At 40.2% G+C, this 22,199-nt stretch overlaps 1 protein-coding gene and 1 non-coding gene across 5 annotated transcripts in view; both read right to left on the bottom strand.

The window, feature by feature from the left end:
- Positions 1 to 1,447: 1,447 nt before the first annotated feature.
- ATP10D (ATPase phospholipid transporting 10D (putative)) overlaps positions 1,448 to 22,199 on the bottom strand; it is a 126,727-nt gene continuing 105,975 nt past the window's right edge. For 3 of the 4 annotated variants that reach the window (XM_055588481.1, XM_055588482.1, XM_055588479.1), the window contains 5 exons: positions 18,856 to 19,056; positions 14,115 to 14,195; positions 12,726 to 12,830; positions 8,064 to 8,251; positions 1,448 to 3,014 (listed from right to left, as the gene is read on the bottom strand). In XM_055588481.1, coding sequence (XP_055444456.1) covers positions 2,684 to 3,014; positions 8,064 to 8,251; positions 12,726 to 12,830; positions 14,115 to 14,195; positions 18,856 to 19,056 — 906 coding nt within the window. In that variant the 3' untranslated portion in view covers positions 1,448 to 2,683. The remainder of the gene's footprint in view (positions 3,015 to 8,063; positions 8,252 to 12,725; positions 12,831 to 14,114; positions 14,196 to 18,855; positions 19,057 to 22,199) is intronic. The other variant, XM_055588483.1, reaches the window with a different exon arrangement.
- On the bottom strand, positions 16,624 to 16,696 carry TRNAC-GCA (transfer RNA cysteine (anticodon GCA)). Its single transcript has one exon. It is a non-coding gene; the product is annotated as a tRNA-Cys (tRNA).

Here is a 22,199-nt window from a genome sequence, read left to right as displayed (position 1 = left end):
CTTGCCTGGGAAATCCCATGGACAGAGGAACCTGGCAGGCTACAGTCCATGGGGTCTCAAAGAGTAGGACACGACTAAGCACCTAAACAACAACAAAGGATTTCCTCTGCAGCCTGGGCTGCCCCAGCACCCCCAGAGACTACTTGCAGTTTTATACACGTCGTTTTGTACTCTCTTCTATGTGTTTGCATAGGTGACATTCGCAAAGCTGTCTTGACACTTTCCATGTGATTCATCTCTTGTTCTGTAGTTTGTATAAACCTATCGAGAATGTAAAATCCAGCAACTGAAATTATGGTCACAACTGTATGAAAGCTTAAGAACATACATCAGTTCTGTTATATAATGGGACAACTATGCTCAACTTATGTTCAGTGAAATGTATATACTGTAGTTATTTTAAATAACCCTTAATACAAATAAAATTTGAATTGGATGTAAAACATGGAGCAAGCGCCAGAAAATGTTTCCCACGATTATAAGTTGGCAGTCAGTTCCCCACCAATCAAAATTTACTTGTCTTTTATCTCACTCCCCCAGGAACATGCTCTTTTAAATGCCACTACTCTTTGATGAGTCTGAAAGAGTTTGCGATAATCTCTAATCACCCATTGTGTGTCCAAGGAAAACCTTAGCCCTGGTAAGAGGATAAGGATTTTTGTCTTCTAGAACACATTTTGGGAATCTAATCCAATTCCTTTATAAATCTTTTGGGGTAAAAATTATATCACAAATATATAATGTTAATTTTTCTTGGCTACTAGGAGCAAATTGGGCTCCCTCAAATTTGGTAAAATATGCTGAATACTTACCGAAAATGCTGGAACATCAGCTTAGGAAACTTTGCATAAGAGTTATTCACTTGGAAATGAGAATCTTTAAAGGCTTTATAAAGACCCCAAATCTCTGCCTGAGGACCAGATGTGTCTCAGAATCCAGAATTTTAAAAAATTTAAAAAGCATAATATTAAAATGTTTAGTAGCACAGTAATAAAGTTATTAATATTTTTGTGGCAAAATATATGAATATATTAAATAAATAGTCTTGTATCTGTTTAACCCATTGTATTTGTGCTTAATTTATGAAAACTTTTTCAATTTTCCGAGTTCCTGGGATTGCTGAATTGTAGACAAGAAGTTGTAGACCCATAACATGAGCTGTCGTGTACAGATAATTTATATCAGAGAGACTGACCTTTTTTTAGTCTTTTGGACTCATTCCTTAGATTCTAATCTTTTTTAAGTGAATATATCTCTAAATTTTTATTTATCAGAAGATGATGATCTCAAGGAGTAAATGCTAGTTGCTATGAAGATAACAGATGATACGACACCACTGACTTTACCATATAAGGATAGGTCAAACAATATTCTTTAAAGGTATTGCTTTGGGATTTTCCTTCTCAGTTCTGGTACCAATTACTATTGGATTTGATGAGTACCAGAGTTATGACAGCTTTTAATATATGTTATTTATTAAAAAGTTTTAAAAAATCATAAGAAAGCAGATAGCTACCTCCATTAGCCATATGGGATTTTGGATATGCTAGAAATCAGTCTGTATAAAAGACCATTTGCAATAATATTAGAAGGCTACAAAAAATATCAGACCAGAACAGTAGGCAACAGGTAGAAACTTAAGCCCTGAGAACACAGCTGCATAGTCATTAAGAAGAGCTTGATACAGACATAGAACATTAGCATGGAGATTTCATGAAGGAAGTTCTGGGTTGGCTGATAATTTTCAGATGAATGGATACAGAATTTTAAAAGAACTCGACAAGAATACATGATCTTATAATAATACCTGGCAGTTATGGTAGAAACTAGTTTCCTTGTTTCAATTAAAGCCAGCATACATGATTTGCAACAGCAATGGACTTGGTATAGACTTTCATGTCCTAAATGTAATTAAGAGCAAATCTAAGAACCTCATAGAATTCTCCTGAGAATCACCTGTATCAGTGTCAGTTTATAATACCTCATTTTTAGAGGTTGAAAAGAGCTTGAAAGTATTTGCATGCCAGGAAAGTTATAGGGTAAAGACGATAAACCCTCAAACGGTCTCCTGAAGACTGCTTTGATTGTCTCATTTTGATCCAGCTACTGTCAGTTTTAGAATACAGGAAATTGCCAAGGTGGCCTGGACTCAACTGATTCCATTTTCCTTACCTATGGCCTCTATCACCTCACTGACAGCATGTGTACAGAGGCAGACCTCATAAAAAGTCTTCTTTTGACTAGAAGCCAAGAGAGGAATGCATCTCCATGGACCCCTGGCATCCCCGCTGCCCCTTTCTCAGGAAGACTCCATCTCAGGAGAACACTGAGCAGAGTCAAATAAATATATGTCCCAAATGAATCCTCTTGAAAATATTTGCATTTATAGAACAACTAAAATGCTTTCACAAAATCCAAAAAGTTTCATGAAAGCATTTGAATCTGAACTAAATATTTCACTTCTCTAAACTCTCTCCAGGTCAAATTCTAATGTCCGTTACACATGGATCCACAAACAAACAGTAAAAGTCATCACATAGGCTTTTCCAAACATTTCCAGTAAAATGTTCTTGTCCCTTAAGGAAAAATCAAGTCATGCTGCTTTGGCAAAGGAGCCTCTTCAAAGTTGCTTTCCCAAACTTGATGGAATACTGGCATCTCCAAGAAGGATATCCTGCTTTTTTTAATCCTTTGAGGGTCCAGCCATCCCTGAGGCCTTAGTTTCAGAGAAGTCCGAGTCTAAAGCAGTTTCACATACAGGTAAGTTTCCTTTCTCAACAGCACAAGGAGTTGCCGACATCACTGCAAAGACAGCAGACGGGTCATAAATGGGTATTCTCTCTGACTCAACAGCTGAGTGGTCAGCATACTTAGATGTCAACTGATCCATCTGCCCAGTCCCTCTCCACTTCTTGAGAGCTTCAATCCTCTCCTCTGCAGGAAGTCTGTCCAAGTGTTTTGCCCTCAGAATTGGAGATGGAAAGAGGGATCCCTGAAGAACTCTGTATATAAACCTAGGTTACAAAAAGCATCACAGAATTACATTCACCTTGAATGCATTATGGACTACAAAAAATACTCACCGATTAGAAAAAGTAAAAGGGTCTGGTGGCCCTTCTTGAGGTAAATAAGGAGGATAAGTGAACTATAAAATGGAGATGACATGAAATTAATGTTTATTAAACACTGAGAAAATAATGAGTTCCTGATTGTCCAATAAAAAATAAAATCTGTAATAAAAGTAGAGATACTAACAGAGCTACATTACAGTCTTAATGTTATCATGTTAATGACCAGAGATGTACTAATGCCATAGGTGTTAGTTTCTTCAACAATCCCCTAGTCAATAGTCTGTTAAGTTAAATGAGACAATACATGTGAAGCAGGCAAAGCGTTGGCACAGTATTTTTTAAAATGCTAGCTTCTAGTTTTCTATGGCTATTGTAACAAATTACCACAAACTTGACCCCTTCAGGCCAAGCTGACAGTATTTAGGGGCTTCCCTGGTGGTTCAGCAGTAAAGAATCTGCCTGCCAGTACTGGAGACATGGGCTCAATCCTTCAGTCAGGAAGATCCTCTGGAGAAGGAAATGGCAATCCTCTCTAATATTCTTGCCTGGGAAATTCCATGGCCAGAGGAGCCTGGTGGGCTACAGTTCATAGGGTTGCAAAGAGTCAGAGATGACTTGGCAACTAAATAACAAGAACATTTGCAAAAACCTTGTTGAGTCTCCAATGTATGTTATGGGCATTTATGCCATTAGATAAGAGGGTCCGCCACAGATCTTTCCTGTGTTTCTCACCTGCTTCCTTGGTGACTGAGAGGATCCATGAGTCACACACCCAATCTCTTCAGCACCAGCAAAGGCTGTTCAGCCACACCCTTAGCCCTCTCTTTCGAGCATACTCCCAATAGCAAATTGCCTAATTTTAGCAACTTTTAAAATCTGGGTAGGCTGAGGATTTTCTAAATCTAGTTTCTTTGGACTTAATAGTACCTTCCCTAAATCTCTTTTCCTTCACATTTTCCCAAGTTGTTGTTCAGTTGCTAAGTTTCTATAAATAAGCAACAAGAAGAAACTAGACCAAACCTTCAACACTTTGAAAACTCCTCAGCTAAATACCCAAGTTCATCACTTACAAATTCTGCTTTCCACATAACAGTAGAACACAATTCAGCTAAGCTTTCTGCCACTATATTGCCAAGACTCCCTTTCCTGCAATTTCCAATAGTGTTTCTCATTTCCTTGAGACTTTGCCAGGAGTACCTTTAACACTCACATTTCTAGCTGCTGCTGCCGCTAAGTCGCTTCAGTCGTGTCCGACTCTGTGCGACCCCATAGACGGCAGCCCACCAGGCTCCCCCGTCCCTGGGATTCTCCAGGCAAGAACACTGGAATGGGTTGCCATTTCCTTCTCCAATGCATGAAAGTGGAAAGTGAAAGTGAAGTCACTCAGTCGTGTCTGACTCTTAGCGACCCCATGGACTCCAGCCTACCAGGCTCCTCCATCCATGGGATTTTCCGGGCAACAGTACTGGAGTGGGGTGCCATTGCCTTCTCCCCACATTTCTAGCAGTATTCCATTAATGACCATTTATGTATTTTCCAAGATATCTTGACCACGCTTTCTACTTTCTTCTGAATTTTCACCAGCAGGTACTTTAAGGTCCCTAGTTCTATTGACAGTCTGCATACATGCCTCAAAATTCAACAGTCTATTACGTACCTCACAATTTTTCCAGGATCTGCTTATTATCTAATTTCAAAGCCTATTTCACATTTTTAGGTATTTATTACAGCAGTACCCACCTTCCTATACAAGTCTGCATTTGTTTTCTATAGCTGCTGCACCATAAATGTGCTGGCTTAGGACAACAGAACCTGATTTTCTCACAGTTCAGCAGGCCAAGAATTCTGAAATCTGTGTTTTCATCTCAATCCCAAAGAAAGGCAATGCCAAAGAATGTTCAAGGTACAATTGCACTCATCCTACATGCTAGCAAAGTAATGCTCAAAATTCTTCAGGCCAGGCTTCAAACAGTTCGTGAACCATGAACTTCCAGGTGTTTAAGCAGGATTTAGAAAAAGCAGAGGAATCAGAGATCAAATTGCCAACATCCACTGGATTACAAAAACAGCAAAAGAGTTCCAGAAAAACATCTACCTCTGCTTTATTGACTATGGCAAAGCCTTTGACAGTGTGGATCATGATAAACTGTGGAAACTTCTTCAAGAGATGGGAATACCAGACCACCTTACCTGCCTCACAAGAAATCTGTATGAAGGTCAAAAAGCAACAGTTAGAACTGGACATGGAACAACGGACTGGTTCCAAATTGGGAAAGGAGTATGTCAAGGCTATGTATTGTCACGCTGTTTATTTAACTTACAAGCAGAGTACATCATGCGAAATGCCAGGCTGTATGAAGCACAAACTGGAATCAAGATTGCTGGGAGAAACATCAATAACCTCAGATACGCAGATGACGCCACCCTTACAGCAGAAAGAGAAGAGGAACTAAAGAGCCTCTTGATGAAAGTGGTAGAGGAGAGTGAAAAAGCTGGCTTAAAACTCAACACTCAAAAAACAAAGGTCATGGCATCCAGTCCCATCACTTCATGGCAAATAGATAGGGAAACAATGGAAACCGTAACAGACTTTATTTTCTTGGGCTCCAAAATCACTGCAGATGGTGACTGCAGCCATGAAATTAAAAGACGCTTGCTCCTTGGAAGAAAAGCTATGACCAAACTAGACATCATATTTAAAAGCAAAAACACTACTTTGCTAACAAAGGTCCGTCTACTCAAAGCTATGGTTTTTCCAGTAGTCATGTATGGATGTGAGAGCTGAACTATAAAGAAAGCTGAGTGCTGAAGAATTGATGCTTTTGAACTGTGGTGTTAGAGAAGACTCTTGAGAGTCCCTTGGACTGCAAGGAGATGAAACCAGTCCATCCTAAAGGAAATCAGCCCTGAATATTCACTGGAAGGACTGATGCTGAAGCTAAAACTCCAATACTTTGGCCACCTGATGCAAAGAACTGACTCACTGGAAAAGACCCTGATGCTGGGCAAGACTGAAGGCAGGAGCAGCAGATGACAGAGGATGAGATGGTTGGATGGCATCACTGACTCGATGGACATGAGTTTGAGCAAGCTCCAGGAGTTGGTGATGGACAGGGAAGCCTAGCATGCGCAGTCCATGGGGTTGCAAAGAGTTGGACATGACTGAGTGACTGAACTGAACAACAAAATCAAGGTGCCAGAAAGGCCTTGCTTCCTCTTGTAGATAATTCATTTCTTGCCTCTTCCAGCTTCTGGTGGCTGCAGGCATTCCTTGCCTTGTGACCAAGGTATTTCTGTTACCATGGTCAAAGTGCATTCTCCTGTCTGTGTCAAATCTCCCCCTGCTTCTCTGCAAATGGCACTATTTCATTCCTTTTTATGGCTGAATATTTCATTGTGTATATATACCACGTCTTCTTTATCCATTCATCCATCGATGGACATCTAGGTTGCTTCCATGTCCTGGCCACTGTAAATAGTGCTGCTGTGAATACTGGGGCACATGTGACTTTTTCAATTATGGTTTTCTCAGAGTATATTGCCCAGTAGTGGGATCGCTGGGTTAGGGGCTTGTTTGTTTTTTCAGGTTACTACAACAATAATAGGTAAAACTGTACTGTTAATGCACTTGAAAAAAATGTTCAGGCTCCAATTTTAAAGTAAGTGTTTCTTCATAAATTTTACATGTTCATCTTGTCAGTTTTTAATCTGAAAGTTGGTAATTACATTGAGAACTACAGAAGCAACAATATCCCTGGTAAACTGAGTTAAGTATATAATCGTAGCCACCACAGAATGACTCAGGTGGGTTTTTCTTATGCATTTCTAGAAGGGATGTCTATCCACAACAAAAGGTCTGCGCCCATTGTTACTTATGATGATGTGACAGATTGGGGTTGGCAAACTTTCATCCAATAGGCCAGACAGTAAGGCTTGGGGCACCAGACAGTCTGTGTTGGAACTATTCAACTCTGCTATTATAATGCAAAAGCAGCCATAGACAGTACATAAATTATTAAGTATGTCTATGTTCCAATAAAATGTTATTTATAAAAACAGGCAGCAGGTCAGAGTTGCTTGTGAGCCAATTTGTCAACCCTGTGAGCAAATAATATGAAATCATCATTTTGATGTTTATATCATATTTATAAAGGGAGAACAATTCTTTGCTATAGTGTTTTCAGCTAAACAGCTACATAAAACTACAAAGGGGAAGAGCTCTAAAGAGTCTGAGGAACCTATAGAGTAAAAACCTACAGAGTAAAAACCCAGGCATACATCTTAGCCATTTCCATCCACATGAGAAACATCCACAAAGTTAAACTTAAATGAGGAAGATAACTGAAGTCCGAAAGGAGGTAAGCTTTCAAAGTTTATAGGTTTTAGTTGAGACTGCTACATGTCCCTCAGTACCCATTCTCCCCTTTTTCAGAAACCACCAGATTTTAGCCACTCAGAGTTCTGCATACCCAGATTCTAGGTAATGAGATATGAGCAATGATGGATATTACATCTGGGTCATATCATTATGAAAAAGAATAAAAAGAGGAAAGTTGGAAAGCTGCACGCCCTCCATCTTGTCTTTCTCCCTCCTGAAGGCAGAGATGCAGGGCAGGGATCCAGGACCAGAGTGGACTGGTGGTGACCTGCTTCAGTCATGCAAATGAAGGCAACGCCCTTGGGAGATGGCAGAACAAAACAGACAAAGGAAAGGATCTGAGTCCTTCAATAACTTTGGGAAGCAAAACTGCCCTATCCCTGTGGACTATCAACCAGACTAGAAATTTTCTTGAAAGAGAAATAAATCTTTTCATTTGCTTAAGCCACTTTTGTACTCTGGTAAAAGAGATAAAACCAATATTTTAACTACCACACAGACCGACTTTTCTACTACTAAACATGATGGTCTAACCATCTATTCTTAGTAGTTGCTAGAAGAGTTCTAAACCTATGATTTTGCTTACTCTCTTGATGATAAAACAAATACCATACCTGGGCAGTAGAGCAACACAGGTTGTGAGAACACAAACCAAGTAGAACACTGGATCTGCCATGTGCTCCTGCATAATCCAGTAGGGGTTGGATGGTGGGTTGCAAGTTACACACATGGCTCCAAAAGCCAAGGCAAAGCAAAAATAGCACAAGATGCTCCCAACGATGACCAGCAGGTGGATCCAAGTCTGCAAGATAAGAATAGCAAGGGAAATGAATACACTCTGATAGTTTCACAGTCTGGCAAAATCTGCTCTTTTGAAGAAACATTGTATTTAAGCAGTGGGTAAATGGTATAACAAATCAGTGAACAAAACACAAAATATTGAAGCACAAGAGCATCCTTCATGAATAGTTCATATCACTGTTGAAGTTATATAAAATGAAATCAAATGCCAAAAAGTAACTCTGATGACTAGCTCATTCTGTATTGTCCATGCTTGGGCTTTCCAGGTGGCTCAGACGGTAAAGAATCTGCCCGCAGTGTGGGAGACCCAGGTTCGATCTCTGGGTCAGGAAGATCCCCTGGAGAAGGGACTGGCAATCTACTCCAGTATGCTTGCCTGGGAAACCCCATGGACAGAGGAGCGTGGTGGACTACAGTCCATGGGGTCACAGAGTCCCCACAACTAAGTGACTAACATACACACATGCTCCATGAAGTATTAGGATTTTCTCCTTATTTTTCCATATAGTCACTTAGTGGTCTGTTTCTTCTTTGAGATAATACTTTAATCCAGTGAACTTCAAACTTTATCCATTTAAGTAGGTGGTAGATATCACTGTTGATCACCAATATCTCATTCTCTGCCTCTAATAAACATTCAAAAGAATTGCATTTCCCCACTTCCTTGAAATGAAGCATGGCTGTGTCTTGCTTGGACCAAAGAAATGTGAATGGAAGGGATGTGCAAAACTTTCCAGTTAGAAGCATGGAAGAGCAGGTGTGCAATTTTCCATACTGTCTCCTTTCTTCCCATGTTTGACCAAGATGTTCTTTTTGGGAATAATTTCAGGTGGTACAGCTACAAGACATGGCTTGGGTCACTGAGCCACTCCTTGGAGGGCAATTGCTCTCAAGTTCTCTGCAACCTTAGTAGTTCTACATGAACAAGATACACATCTTTGTATATCACATTATAACCCATCCACCTTCATAACTACACAGAGCTTGCATTATTATTTTTATTATTTTGCTATAAACAGGTTCACTAAATAACTTTATTTAGAAAGAAAAGCAGATCACTACCTTAAATGTAATATCTGCATTTCCTATCATAACAGCTTTGAGTCTGGAGTCTGATCTATCTTTGTTACAAAAGGAAATTAGCAAGAGTTATTGTGATAAAACATGATAGCCCCAAACAGACTTCTTGTTTAACATAATCCAAAGTATGAAAGAGTCACTTTCACATTATCTAGTCGTCAGTGTTCTTTAGTGCAGTGTACAGTCCCACCTAAAATCACTGTGTACACCATGGTGGTATTTATTAGTCTTTTGGGGGAAGAATGCTTTTATTAATCTTCTTTACTTTCTAGGCCTAAAATTCTCAAACAAGATCCAATTTTCTGTTTTCTTTTTAACCTTGCAAAGTATTTTCCCAGGATAGATATCTTCACAAAAATCACAAAACTGTTTATATTTTGTAAACATGCACAAAGTGCTCAGAAAATGTTGGATGAATCCTCAATTAAGATCCTTATGCCAACGCAGATATAGGGAGTAGACATGTGGACACGGGGAGGGGGGCTAATTGGGAGACTGGGACTGACATACGAGCAGTGCCATATGTAAAACGGACAGCTAGTGGGAAGCTGCTGTATAGCACGGGGAGTTCAGCTCGGTGCTCATGGTGACCCAGAGGGGTGGGATGCGTGGAAGTTCCAAGAGGGAGGGGATATATGTATAAATATAGATCCGGGTTTGATCCCTGAGTCGGGAAGATCCCCTGGAGAATGGAATGGCTACCCACTCCAGTATTCTTGCCTGGAAAATTCCATGGACAGAGAAGCCTGGCAGGCTATGGTCCATGGGGTCACTAAGAGTGGGACTTGACTGAGTGACTAACACTTTCACTTTCATAGCTGATTCATCTTGTTGTACAGCAGAAAATAAAACACTGTAAAGCAACTAGGGCTTCTCCGGTTAAAAAAAAGATCTTTATGGCTCCAAAGACAATGGTTTTTTTCCTTTATCAAATGTTTTTCCTTCTCACTGAGCCCTACTGCCAGGGTTTTCTTTTTCCTTTTAAGAAGTACTTTTGGCAAGTGAGAAGTGACTTGATGGAGTTGACCTGTTTAAATAAATGGATGCAGATAAAGTCAAGGGATGCTGGGTAAAAACCCAGAGGGAGAGGGGAGGAGTGACAGTGAGATGGTGAGTAAAAGGTGATGGAAACCAATTCATATTCTCAGAATGACTGTTACTGACAGTAGACCTCCAGAGGCCATAAGCTCTATCCCACCCTGCAGTGTGAGAAACAATCCTTTAATGATACATTCTTTATATAGTACTCATTGTTCTTGGCACCTCGTTTTTGCTCCCCTTCTCTTAGTGAAGACTCCCAGGATTATGTGCAATCTTGACAAAACCTTCCTCTTTCGCCAAAGCCTGTGACTGGAGTTAAGGAAATAGAATTCTGTCACCAGGGACTGAATTTGTAGCACAACGAATGAGGCAAGAGAGAAAATGACTGGGACCAGTTCAGACTGCAGTGCCATCCTGACAAGCTTATCCATTGCTTTCTGTTCCCTGGATCTCTGGAGTCACTCTGAATCCTCAGGACATCTTTTTGTTTGTTTTACTATGATTCTTCAATATATTTTTAATAACTCTTCTATTTGCTCAGGTTAGCTAAAATAGATTGCTGTTGATCATAACCACTGAACCCAAACTGACACTTGGCATATTAGCATCTTTGCAACACCTTTTGAAATCAGAACTTATGACATTTCCTTAGGCAGTAGCCAAAAGTATCTACATAAGAGTTTAAAAATGAAATTAAATAGATACTAAAATAATCCCCAATATTTTAGCTCTAGAATTCCCTTTACTCTTCCCATCTGGTATCTGCAGATATTAACTTTTTATAACACTTTAGGCTTATAAAGTTTGGTTATAGAAGGTTATAAGCAAAGCATGTGATGCCAAAAATGTGAATTTTATAATATATATATAATATATATTATATTATATATATATTATATAATATATAATAAAAATTATATAAACTTTTATATAATTATAAAAAATTATAATCTCATGATATAACCTCATATATCATTTAAAACTGTAATTTCACCCAGCTATTTCCTATATAAAATGCATCACCAGTAAGATGTTAAATCACCCCAAACATTGGTTATTTAATTATTCATTTATTTATTCAAATATTATTTGAGCACCTACTGTGTGCCAGCCTTGTCCTAGATACGGGTATACAATGGTAAACAAAACATGAATTCTGCCCTCAAGAAGATTACAGTCTAATGTAGAAGACAAACATGAATAGTATAATCACATAATTAAATGAAGAATTATAAATTATTATTAGGATTATGAATAAAGTAAGAGGATAATAGGAGAAAATGGATGGTTATGAAAGGAAATGCTGCTTGAGAGAAGCAGCATTTTTGCTGAAACCAAAAAAAGCTAAAGAAACAAAAACTTTTGATCTGGGTAAAGTACAGGGATCCAAAAGTAAGCAAGGGATGCTCCCATCAGAAGATACGGTCAGTGCTAAGACCCTGATGTGCTAATGGGCTCACTGTACTGAGAGAAAGAGGGACAGTGTGGTGCCAACCCACAAATAAGTGGGAATGACACTGGAGAGAGAAGAGGAGGCATGGCTGCATGAAGCATTATAGGCTGTCTTAGGGCTTTTAGATTTTATTCCAAGTAAAATTGGAAGCTGCTGAAGGGTTTTAACCAAAGGACAGCAAAAAGGTATGATTTATATTTCACAAGGATGATTTTGGTTGCTTTGTAGAGAAGGGCCAGCAGAGTCAAGAGTCAAGGTGAGAAGACCAAGGAGGCCGTAGCTATAATTCAGGAAGAAATGACAGAGGCTTTGACGACAGCAGACACAATGGAAGTGAGTGAGCAGCATAAATAATTACAGAGGCAGTTTCCATACTAGCTTTGCTTCATAGCTATCCTGCAATCACTTTGAAGAAAAGACTTAACTTTATCATTTAGTTGGCAACTAAGTTAAAAAAGACCTAGGTATAAATGAAATGGATGGTGAAACTTTTGGAGGGAGAAAAAAAATTTTTTTTGTTTATGAGAAAAGCATAAAATCATTACTTACAAAAGTCACTATACCAGGATTATGGCACAACACCTGTTTTCATTTTAGTTGAAAGGCATCAGCTTTGTCTTGAAGAATGCTGGCCAATGCTAGTAATTATTTCTCCAGCCTGACTCACACCATGAACCATTCACACCATGAGCACCACCAAGGGGATCAGGCAGGTGTTCCCCACTGCCCCTGGCTGCACATTAACCTTAGCGTAATAGCGCTCAACAATCCACGAGAGTGGCTGTGAGTTACCCTTCTTCCTTGGAGTCATTACTCTTCTCATTACCATTTGCTTTCTAGGCATGAAGACATTTCCCCAAGAACAGTTTCAGGCTACTTCAGAGGCAGGAAAACCACTCACCAAACTCTTGCTTTCTATCACCAGATGGAGGAGAATGACGAAGAGAGCAGCTGTGTTCAGGGGGTTTCCAAATGTAAAGATGTCAATGTCTGAGCCCTGGTAGGTCTACAAAGAGAGGATAAAAGTTGGTGATCTTGGAGAGTTGTGCACACTCTGGTGTATCGTCACTTTATTCCATGGCCCAAATGAGGACTGAGTCCCTTTCTTCAGTGTTCCTAATAATTGGTCATGTAGGATAAACTTGAACATTTTTAGAAAAAGAGAGTGAATCCCAGACAGGCCATCTAATCTTTGGATTTTTCAGTTGGAATTATTTTTTATTCTGAATCTTAATTCATCTTCCTTGATTCTTTTACTTATGCTTCTGATTCTTTGAAGTAGAGAAATTTCAAATATGCTCCACTTAACAGAGCTGCAAACCTTTGAAGCAGATACTATGACTAACTTGAGTTTTTATCATGGTTAAGTAAATATCCACCCCTCTCATATGCTTATGTCTTCAAGTCCTTAAAGCACTCCTCACATGACACAGGTTTCTGATATTTTACAATTCTAGTCATTCTTTTCTAAATATACTTTAGATTGCCTTACCTATGTTCCTCTTGAAATACAGTATACCTTGAATATTCTAGGTGGGTAAATTCAAGTAGTTTTATTTGAATAAAGAATGAAAATTGTTAAAGACTATTACCTTTTCCCTTTTTGTTAATGAACTTTTGTTAACCATCCATGATCAAATTAGCGTTTTCTTCTGGGGAGGGAGGTGGGTGAATGGGCAACTATATCATGCTGCTTGGTGTTGGTCTAAATTTTTTAAATTAATTTTATTCTTTGTTTAGTCATATTTTTTTCCATTTTTTTACCTGCATAACAGGGTGTTTTTTTTTTTTAATTTTTAGTTTGGCGGATACTACTTAAATTTAATACTCTGAATGTCATCCTGATAGAATTAGTCCAGCACTGACTAATAATAGCTTTCATATTCTGCCTTTGCCTCTCTGATTTGACTCATCTAATTATATGCCAGGCTTTCAACTTTATTCAAGTCATTGATGAAAATTATCAAGCAGTACAGGGCTAAAAAGAGAACCAAAAGGATTCAGCTAGGCACTTCTCTTCAAATTTAACTCATTACCTACCATCTAGGTACTTCTCTCCAAATTTAACTCACTACCCTACCATATTTGAGAGAAGCATTATATTTAGCATTATATTTAGTTATATATTTAGTTTAGTTATATATGTAGAAGCATTATATTTAGTTAATAACTTAATTCCATGAGCAATCTACCCTCATATACCTATTCTAAATGCTGACACCAGTGACAGAGAACAAAGAGGCACCATTTATTCATTAACAACAAATCCTTTGAGTGAACAAGGACTCACATAGTAAGGCACAAAGAAGCAGACCAGGCTCTGATAAAAGGCATCCAACAAAGTAATCCAGAAGGTGAGGGGTAAGTATGCCTGAAAACAAAGCAGACATTGGGGAGGGAGAAAGATTAATAAGGGTCAAAGCAAAATCAAGGAACACCACCAGCCAGGGCTTGTTTTTGCTTCTCTGAGAGAAAACTCTACTCCTTCAGTCTCTCATTCATGACACAGGTCAGATCTGTAAGTAATAGTGAAAGAATGAGGGGGTGATAATTGAATAAAATGAGTTCACAGGTGGAAAAAAAACCTGAAGGAACTCCTCAACTTGTATTGCTTCTAACACTGGATCAATCTTAGTCCCTTCCCATGATTTAGGAGGTCCTGTGTGGTCTTCTCATTGAAATCCCTGCTCTCCAGGGTCACACCCTCCTGGTCTAATCTTCATTCACCATCCTCCCAACACACAGACTTACCTCAGGGCTTCCTCTGTGCTGTTATCTCTGCTAGAAATTCTTCCTAGACCTCCTACACAACCAGGTCCTCATTATTCATATCCTAATTCAAATATCACTCCTCATGGAGGCATAGACCCCAATCTAAAAGTTATGTCCAGTCATCATTTACTATTAACACCAGGGATCCTTAGAAATCTTTCCTCACAATCGGAAATCATCTTGTTTACCTAATCATTTCCTATTTCTCTCAACAGAATGCAAGCTTCATAAAGTGGGACCTAGATTCTTTTATTCAAGTGATTAAAACAGTGCCTGGTATACAGCAAGTACCCAACAAATATTTCTTGGATTAATAAACTGTTTTTACCTAACTTTTCATGTGCTAAACTGCTTCCTACCAGAAGCCTGCAGAAAGAGAAAGATCAAGTATAAATACCAGTCAAATGATTGAAAACAGGTTTTCAAATAAAAGATAATTCTGAACAAATAATACTGTGTGTGCAGAAGGATTCTGAGGCTCCATTCAGACCTGACAGGAAGGATGGAGGGCTATGCTTTATTAGTGACGTCTGCCACGGACCAAAATGACAACACATATATCATATCCTTGAGCTACTTTTTCCTTTTCTTAACATGTTTATAGTCTTATTTCCTTTAAAATGAAAAAAGAGGCTGAAATTTTCTTCAAAATGGGTAGCTGTCTTCTAAAGCTTTATAAGTGTTCGAAATCTCCATATACATTCTTCCAGCCCTCAAAAGAAGTTTGAGGCCTCTATCTTTTTTTCTTTTGTTTTTTAATTTCTTTGTCCTCTGGAAAAATCCAAGTGATGAAGAGTCATGGTTTTCAGTCTACTTTTCCCTGTATCTTCTGTTACAATTTCTCATTGGAATGATGGAATCTTCTACCTGCCTTTCTTCGAGTGTCCATAAACTAAGGACAATCAAATGGGTGGAAGAGAATGTAGCGGAGTCAAAAGGGCCACCAAAATGTCACTGGACAAGAGAGAATAATTCCAGGGTAAGTTAAAATATAGCTCCATGCTTCTAGGGGAATGGAGGCTGCTCAAAATACCTAGAGCCAAAAGATAACAAGTACACCTTCTTCACAGTCATGTGAATTAGGGGACTTCGGGGTAGGGAAGTGTCAAGGATAAGACAGATGAGAGGCTGAAAGGAGTAACTCATGAGATCCCTGGAAACTGAGAGGCAAAAATCTGGACATGAGGTTAAAGCCAGAAGGCTGTGTGGGTGAAGAAAGATGGTAATAGATGACGGCTGTTTGGAAGGGACACCTCTCACTGCGGCCTTCCAGACCCATCTCCTTTCAAGGAAAGAGATGCTATAACCCTGGAAAGTTATCTTTCATGACACCAAAGACAGGAAATGGCCCAAACATAAAACAGAATTTGTTTGGAGGCCAAGTTCACAGAAAGGACAGCTCTTCCGGAAGGTAAATCAATGAAATCAATTACCTTTTATCAATAGCCACATGCTGGGACACTGCCTGCAATCACCATGTATTACAAAACTGGCCAGCTCAGTAGAACACTGTGTGCACAGAATAGATAGCAGGGCTCAACAACAGGAAACAATGACCTCAACTCTTCCAGGGTAAAGACCAATTACAATCTTCAGGCTGTACAAATGGGCTTCTGAAACACCAGCTATAAAAACATTAAAGATCTCCCTTCTATCCTTCTTTCCTCAATGGACTTGGAATTTTACTTAGACCTGGGGTGCAGGACAACTTCATTACTATCAGCCACACATTCCTGCACCCCTGGCTTTGAACCTTAAGTCAGATTGGACTTTTTTAGAATACCCCATTTGGTTCTTTGATCGAAATGAACTGGATGAAACTGAAGAATTATAAGGATTTCCTCCTCCCTGGAAGCTGACTTCTCCATGCATTGACTACCCCATGAGCCTTTCCCTTCTCCAGGGGATCTTCCCAAACCAGAGATTGAACCCAGGTCTCCCGAATTGCAGGCGGAATCTTTACAAGCTGAGCCACAAGGGAAGCCCAAGAATACTGGAAAGGGTAGCGTATCCCTTCTCCAGCCGATTTTCCTGACCCTGGAATCAAACCAGGGTCTCCTGCACTGCAGGCAGACTCTCTACCAACTGAGCTATCAGGGAAGCCCATACCTATGAGCCTAAGGATATTAACTTACTCTCCAGTCTGGAAAGGCAGTTCAAGCCAGAAGAAAGTTGGACTGACAAAAATAAAGCATCATTTTACATTTAGGATTTCCTCAAATTTCTGGTTAAGTCTAGGGGTGGGGTAAAAACAACATTGAGAGTGTAATATGGCTGAACTTTTATACATATTATCTTACTTAATCTTCATATAATCTCCATAAATAAAGAAACTGGAGTACAGGCAAGTTAAGTAACTTACCAAGGTCACATACCACTGAGCCAGAATGTAAACTCAGGCTAACCATCACCCATCATTTGTAACATGTGCTGTTCTGGGTCAGTGTCTTCAGAATAGTGAGTCCAGTGAAACCCAATGCATGAATTTCTTACCATGGGTCTCATTTTCATTTCTCCAGCCCTTTGACAGGAAATCCTCTCTCCCAATCCTGTCCATGTGGTTAGGCTCTGCCCTCAGGAAAGATCCATATCCCAGGTCTGGTTGGTGAGAAAATGATCTTTCTAGTGACAATGATACACACAGGGAAAAGCATAGGACTCAAATCCCAATGCACAAGACCTGACTTCAATGCCTGGGTAGGGAAGATCCCCTAGAGAAGAGAACGGCAACCCCCTTCAGTATTCTTGCCTTGAGAATCCAATGGACAGAGGACCCTGGCAGGCTACAGTCCACGGCGTTGCAAAGAGTTGGACGTGACTGAGGGACTAACACTGTCAGCTGAGCCACAGAGTCATAACCAGCACATTTACAGCTGATTTAAGAATAATGGTGTCTTACACAGCACTGTAAACCAACTACACTCCAGTACAAAATAAAAATTAAATTAAAAAAATAATAATAGATGTCACCATTAGTCCTTGATTTTGCAGTTATGGGGCCAATATATTTCCCTTTTTCATTAAGCCAATTTGAGCTGGTTTTCTGTCACCTGAAACCGAAGAGTCCTGACTAACACAGACTTCTTCTTAAGGCTAGAATATTTTACCAGACTAAGCCCTCATCTTTGTCCATTTACAGGTATCTACAGGCTACTGGTCCACCTCAGTCCCTGTGATCCTGAGCACTTATGAGAGCACTTTGGATTTCTGGCCATTAAATAGCAAAGGGGTTGGGAGCACCCAAGGACTGAAGATAACATCAATGTTCTTTCGGCAACGCAGCAGAGGCTTGGGAACTGGGGTTCATCTGCACCACCCATGAGCTCGGTGACATGGGTGGATTACTTAGGGTACCTCCCTGTGCCTGACTTTCCTCATCTACAGAGTGGCTGACGATAGCATCTATTCTGCAGGGTCATTTTGAGAATTACATTTATGTATGTTAAGCACCTTACATACATAAATGTATGTATGCATATATATATGCCTGGCATATAAGAGGCATTACATAATGTTCATAAGGCTATCTCAAAAATAGTTATTAATTTTGTAAAAGATGAACTAGACAAATGAAAAGAGTTTTGAGACAACTAGCTCAAGTAATTGGTGATTATAATATTATGGGTAAGAGGTAACGAGGGCAGAGAGAAAGATGGAGAGGGGACAGATATAAGGGATATATCGGAGGTGGGCGGACAGGACTGAGAAGTTAATTAAGTGGAAGGTGGACACAGGTTTAGGGAGAGGGAGGCAGTAAGATCATACCACTATTTCGCATGACAGTAAAACCTGAAGAATTTAATTTTGGCTTTAGAACCAGACTAAGAAGGGTTCCCATCCCAGTTCTGCTCTTTTTTTTTTTTTTCATAGCTATGAGATTTCTGGAAAAATTCATCAGCCCCTTTGAAGTTCAGATTCTTCATCTTAGAATGGGAACACCACCAGGTTCTCTCTCAAAGTGCTTTGTGAAGATAAATGGGACTGTGAATACGTCATAGTTTGCCCAAGAGAAGGCGCCGGGGGTTTAGGAAATACTAGATAATGTTATTTGTAAGGTCTGAAGACTGGATTTCTTCTTAGAAGCACCTGAGGTCTTTCAAAATTTTGTTTTCTCTCAGAAATGAGTAACTTTATGTCTGTTGTGTTAGTAGAGATCTTTGGAAACAAACACAGATGATTCAGATACGTTTCAACACACCAGAGTATTTGAGCCAAGCACCCCGGACTTTTGGTGTGCATGTTTTTGCTGTAGCACTCACCTCTGACCTCTGGCCACTCCTGTAGAGCTCGGGCAGCTGCATGAGAGTCTCTGCAGACACGTCTTTCTCCAGGACTCCATAAATGACGGGAGGTGCAGATGTGAAAAGGAGGTTGAAGAAGATCAAGACCCAGTAGTCAGTCATGGATGTTCCTGAAAACCCACAAAAGAACTGGTACCAGAAAAGGAGGTTCACGTAGGCCTAGGAACACAAAGAGAAAAAGTCACATCTTAGAGTGTGCTATGAGAGCCATGACCACACATGCCACGCAGTGCTGTTCTGAATGGTGTGATCTCAGCCTCTTAGTACAGCTTCTTTGCTGACAGAATAGAGAACCACAGCTGACCTTACAGTTTTTTTGGTAAATGTTTCATTAAAACACACACATACATACAGACCGTTTACTACGTGGTGCTGGCATGCATGGTTCTAAGAGCTTTATAAATCATTCATTTAATTTTCGTAACAACTTGGAAATTATTGTTGTTCCTATTTTTACAGATGAGGAAAGTGAGGCATGGAGAGGCTAAGGAACTTGCCTAAAATTACCCGGCAAATAAGTGGCAGAGCCAGGATTCAAATAGAGACATTCCAGTTCCAGATGAAGAGAAGCTGGACCCGTGCTGGTAGGTGGCAGCCATCACGACACATGTTCATTCAATTGCTTTCTGGGTTCTCGATTATTCTTTTCGTGGTGAAGCGGGATGGTGCCAGTGGGTGGGCAATCATCCCAGTTTGCTTGAAGCAAAGGAGTTTCTTAGGACATAGTACTCTTACAACTTAAACAGGGGCAGACCCAGGCAAACCAGGACAGGTGGTCATCCCAGAGGCAGGCACATACATTCAACATGGTTTCAGTATTTTGTCTCATGTGCAGTAAGTCTTCAATAGCAAAAGCTTTCTTTCCTGAAGCAATGTAGGACACAGGAATGGTCATTCAACTCAGATTTAGGGGGTCTTGTTTCAAGTCCAAGGGGACACTTTCTATATGACTATATGACTTTCAGTTCAGTTCAGTCACTCAGTCATGTCCGACTCTTTGCGACCCCATGAATTGCAGCACGCCAGGCCTCCCTGTCCACCACCAACTCCCGGAGTTCATCCAGACTCACGTCCATCAAGTCAGTGATGCCATCCAGCCATCTCATCCTCTGTTGTCCCCTTCTCCTCCTGCCCTCAATCCCTCCCAGCATCAGGGTCTTTTCAAGTGAGTCAACTCTTCGCATGAGGTGGCCATAGTACTGGAGTTTCAGCGTCAGCATCATTCCTTCCAAAGAAATCCCAGGGCTGATCTCCTTCAGAATGGACTGGTTGGATCTCCTTGCAGTCCAAGGGACTCTCAAGAATCTTCTCCAACACCACAGTTCAAAAGCATCAATTCTTCGGTGCTCAGCCTTCTTCACAGTCCAACTCTCACATCCATACATGACCACTGTAAAAACTTTAGGTCATTTTAAAAACCTCTATAAATTTTGGTTTCTATGCCTGGAAAAGACTTAGAGAATTATACCACATCAGGTCTTAATATCAAGATCCAGTTAGAAACTGCTCATGAACTATAAAGTGCCTTTTTAGTTCCGTTCAGTTGCTCATTCGTGTCCGACTCTTTGCGACCCCATGGCACACCAGGCCTCCCTGTCCATCACGAACTCCCGGAGTTTACCCAAACTCATGTCCATTGAGTCAGTGATGCCATCCAACCATCTCATCCTCTGTCATCCCCTTCTCCTCTTGTCTTCAATCATTCCTAGCATCAGGGTGTTTTCAAATGAGTCAGCTCTTCACATCAGGTGGCCAAAGTATTGGAGTTTCAGCTTCAACATCAGTCCTTCCAACGAACACCAGGACTGATCTCCTTTAGGATGGACTGGTTGGATCTCCTTGCAGTCCGAGGGACTCTCAAGAGTCTTCTCCAACACCACAGTTCAAAAGCATCAATTCTTTAGCACTCAGGTTTCTATATAGTCCAACTCTCACATCCATACATGACTACTGGAAAAACCATAGCTTTGACTAGATGGACCTCTGGTGACAAAGTAATGTCTCTGCTTTTTAACATGCTGTCTAGGTTGGTCATAACTTTCCTTCCAAGGAGTAAGCGTCTTTTAATTTTCATGGCTACAATCACCATCTGCAGTGATTTTGGAGCCACAAAAAATAAAGTCTGACACTGTTTCCCCATCTATTTGCTGTGAAGTGATGGGACCAGATGCCATGATCTTAGTTTTCTGAATGTTGAGTTTTAAGCCAACTTTTTCACTCTCCTCTTTCATCAAGAGGCTCTTTAGTTCTTCACTTTCTGCCATAAGGTTGGTGTTATCTGCATATCTGAGGTTGTTGATATTTCTCCCAGCAATCTTGATTCCAGCTTGTGCTTCTTTCAGCCCAGCGTTTCTCATGATGTACTCTGCATATGAGTTAAATAAGCAGGGTGACAACATACAGCCTTGATGTACTCCTTTTCCTATTTGGAACCAGTTGTTGTTCCATGTCCAGTTCTAACTGTTGCTTCCTGACCTGCATACAAATTTCTCAAGAGGCAGATCAGGTGGTCTGGTAGTCTCATCTCTTTAAGAAGTTTCCACAGTCTACTGTGATCCACACACCCAAAGGCTTTGGCATAGTCAATAAAGCAGAAATAAGATGTTTTTCTGGATCTCTCTTTGCTTTTTCAACGATCCAGCAGATGTTGGCAATTTGATCTCTGGTTCCTCTGCCTTTTCTAAAACCAGCTTGAACATCAGGAAGTTCACGATTCACGTATTGCTGAAGCTTGGCTTGGAGAATTCTGAGCATTACTTTGCTAGCGTGTGAGATGAGCACAACTGTGCGGTAGTTTGAGCATTCTTTGGCATTGCCTTTCTTTGGGATTGGAATGAAAACTGACCTTTTCCAGTCCTGTGGCCACTGCTGAGTTTCCAAATTTGTTGGCATATTGAGTGCAGCACTTTCACAGCATCACCTTTTAGGATCTGAAATAGCTCAACTGGAATAGCTCATCACCTTCACTAGCTCTGTTCATAGCGATGCTTCCTAAGACCCACTTGACTTCATGTTCCAGGATGTCTGGCTCTAGGTGAGTGATCACACCGTCGTGATTATCTGGGTCGTGAAGATCTTTTTTTGTACAGTTCTTCTGTGTATTCTTGCCACCTCTTCTTGATATCTTCTGCTTCTGTTAGGTCCCTACCATTTCTGTCCTTTATTGAGCCCATCTTTGAATGAAATGTTCCCTTGGTATCTCTCATTTTCTTGAAGAGATCTCTACTCTTTCCCATTTTATTGTTTTCCTCTATTTCTTTGCACTGGTTGCTGAGGAAGGCTTTCTTATCTCTCCTTGCTAT

Source organism: Bubalus kerabau, chromosome 7 (assembly GCF_029407905.1).
Source record: "Bubalus kerabau isolate K-KA32 ecotype Philippines breed swamp buffalo chromosome 7, PCC_UOA_SB_1v2, whole genome shotgun sequence".
NCBI lineage: Eukaryota > Metazoa > Chordata > Mammalia > Artiodactyla > Bovidae > Bubalus > Bubalus kerabau.
This window is presented reverse-complemented; position numbering and strand designations above follow the sequence as displayed.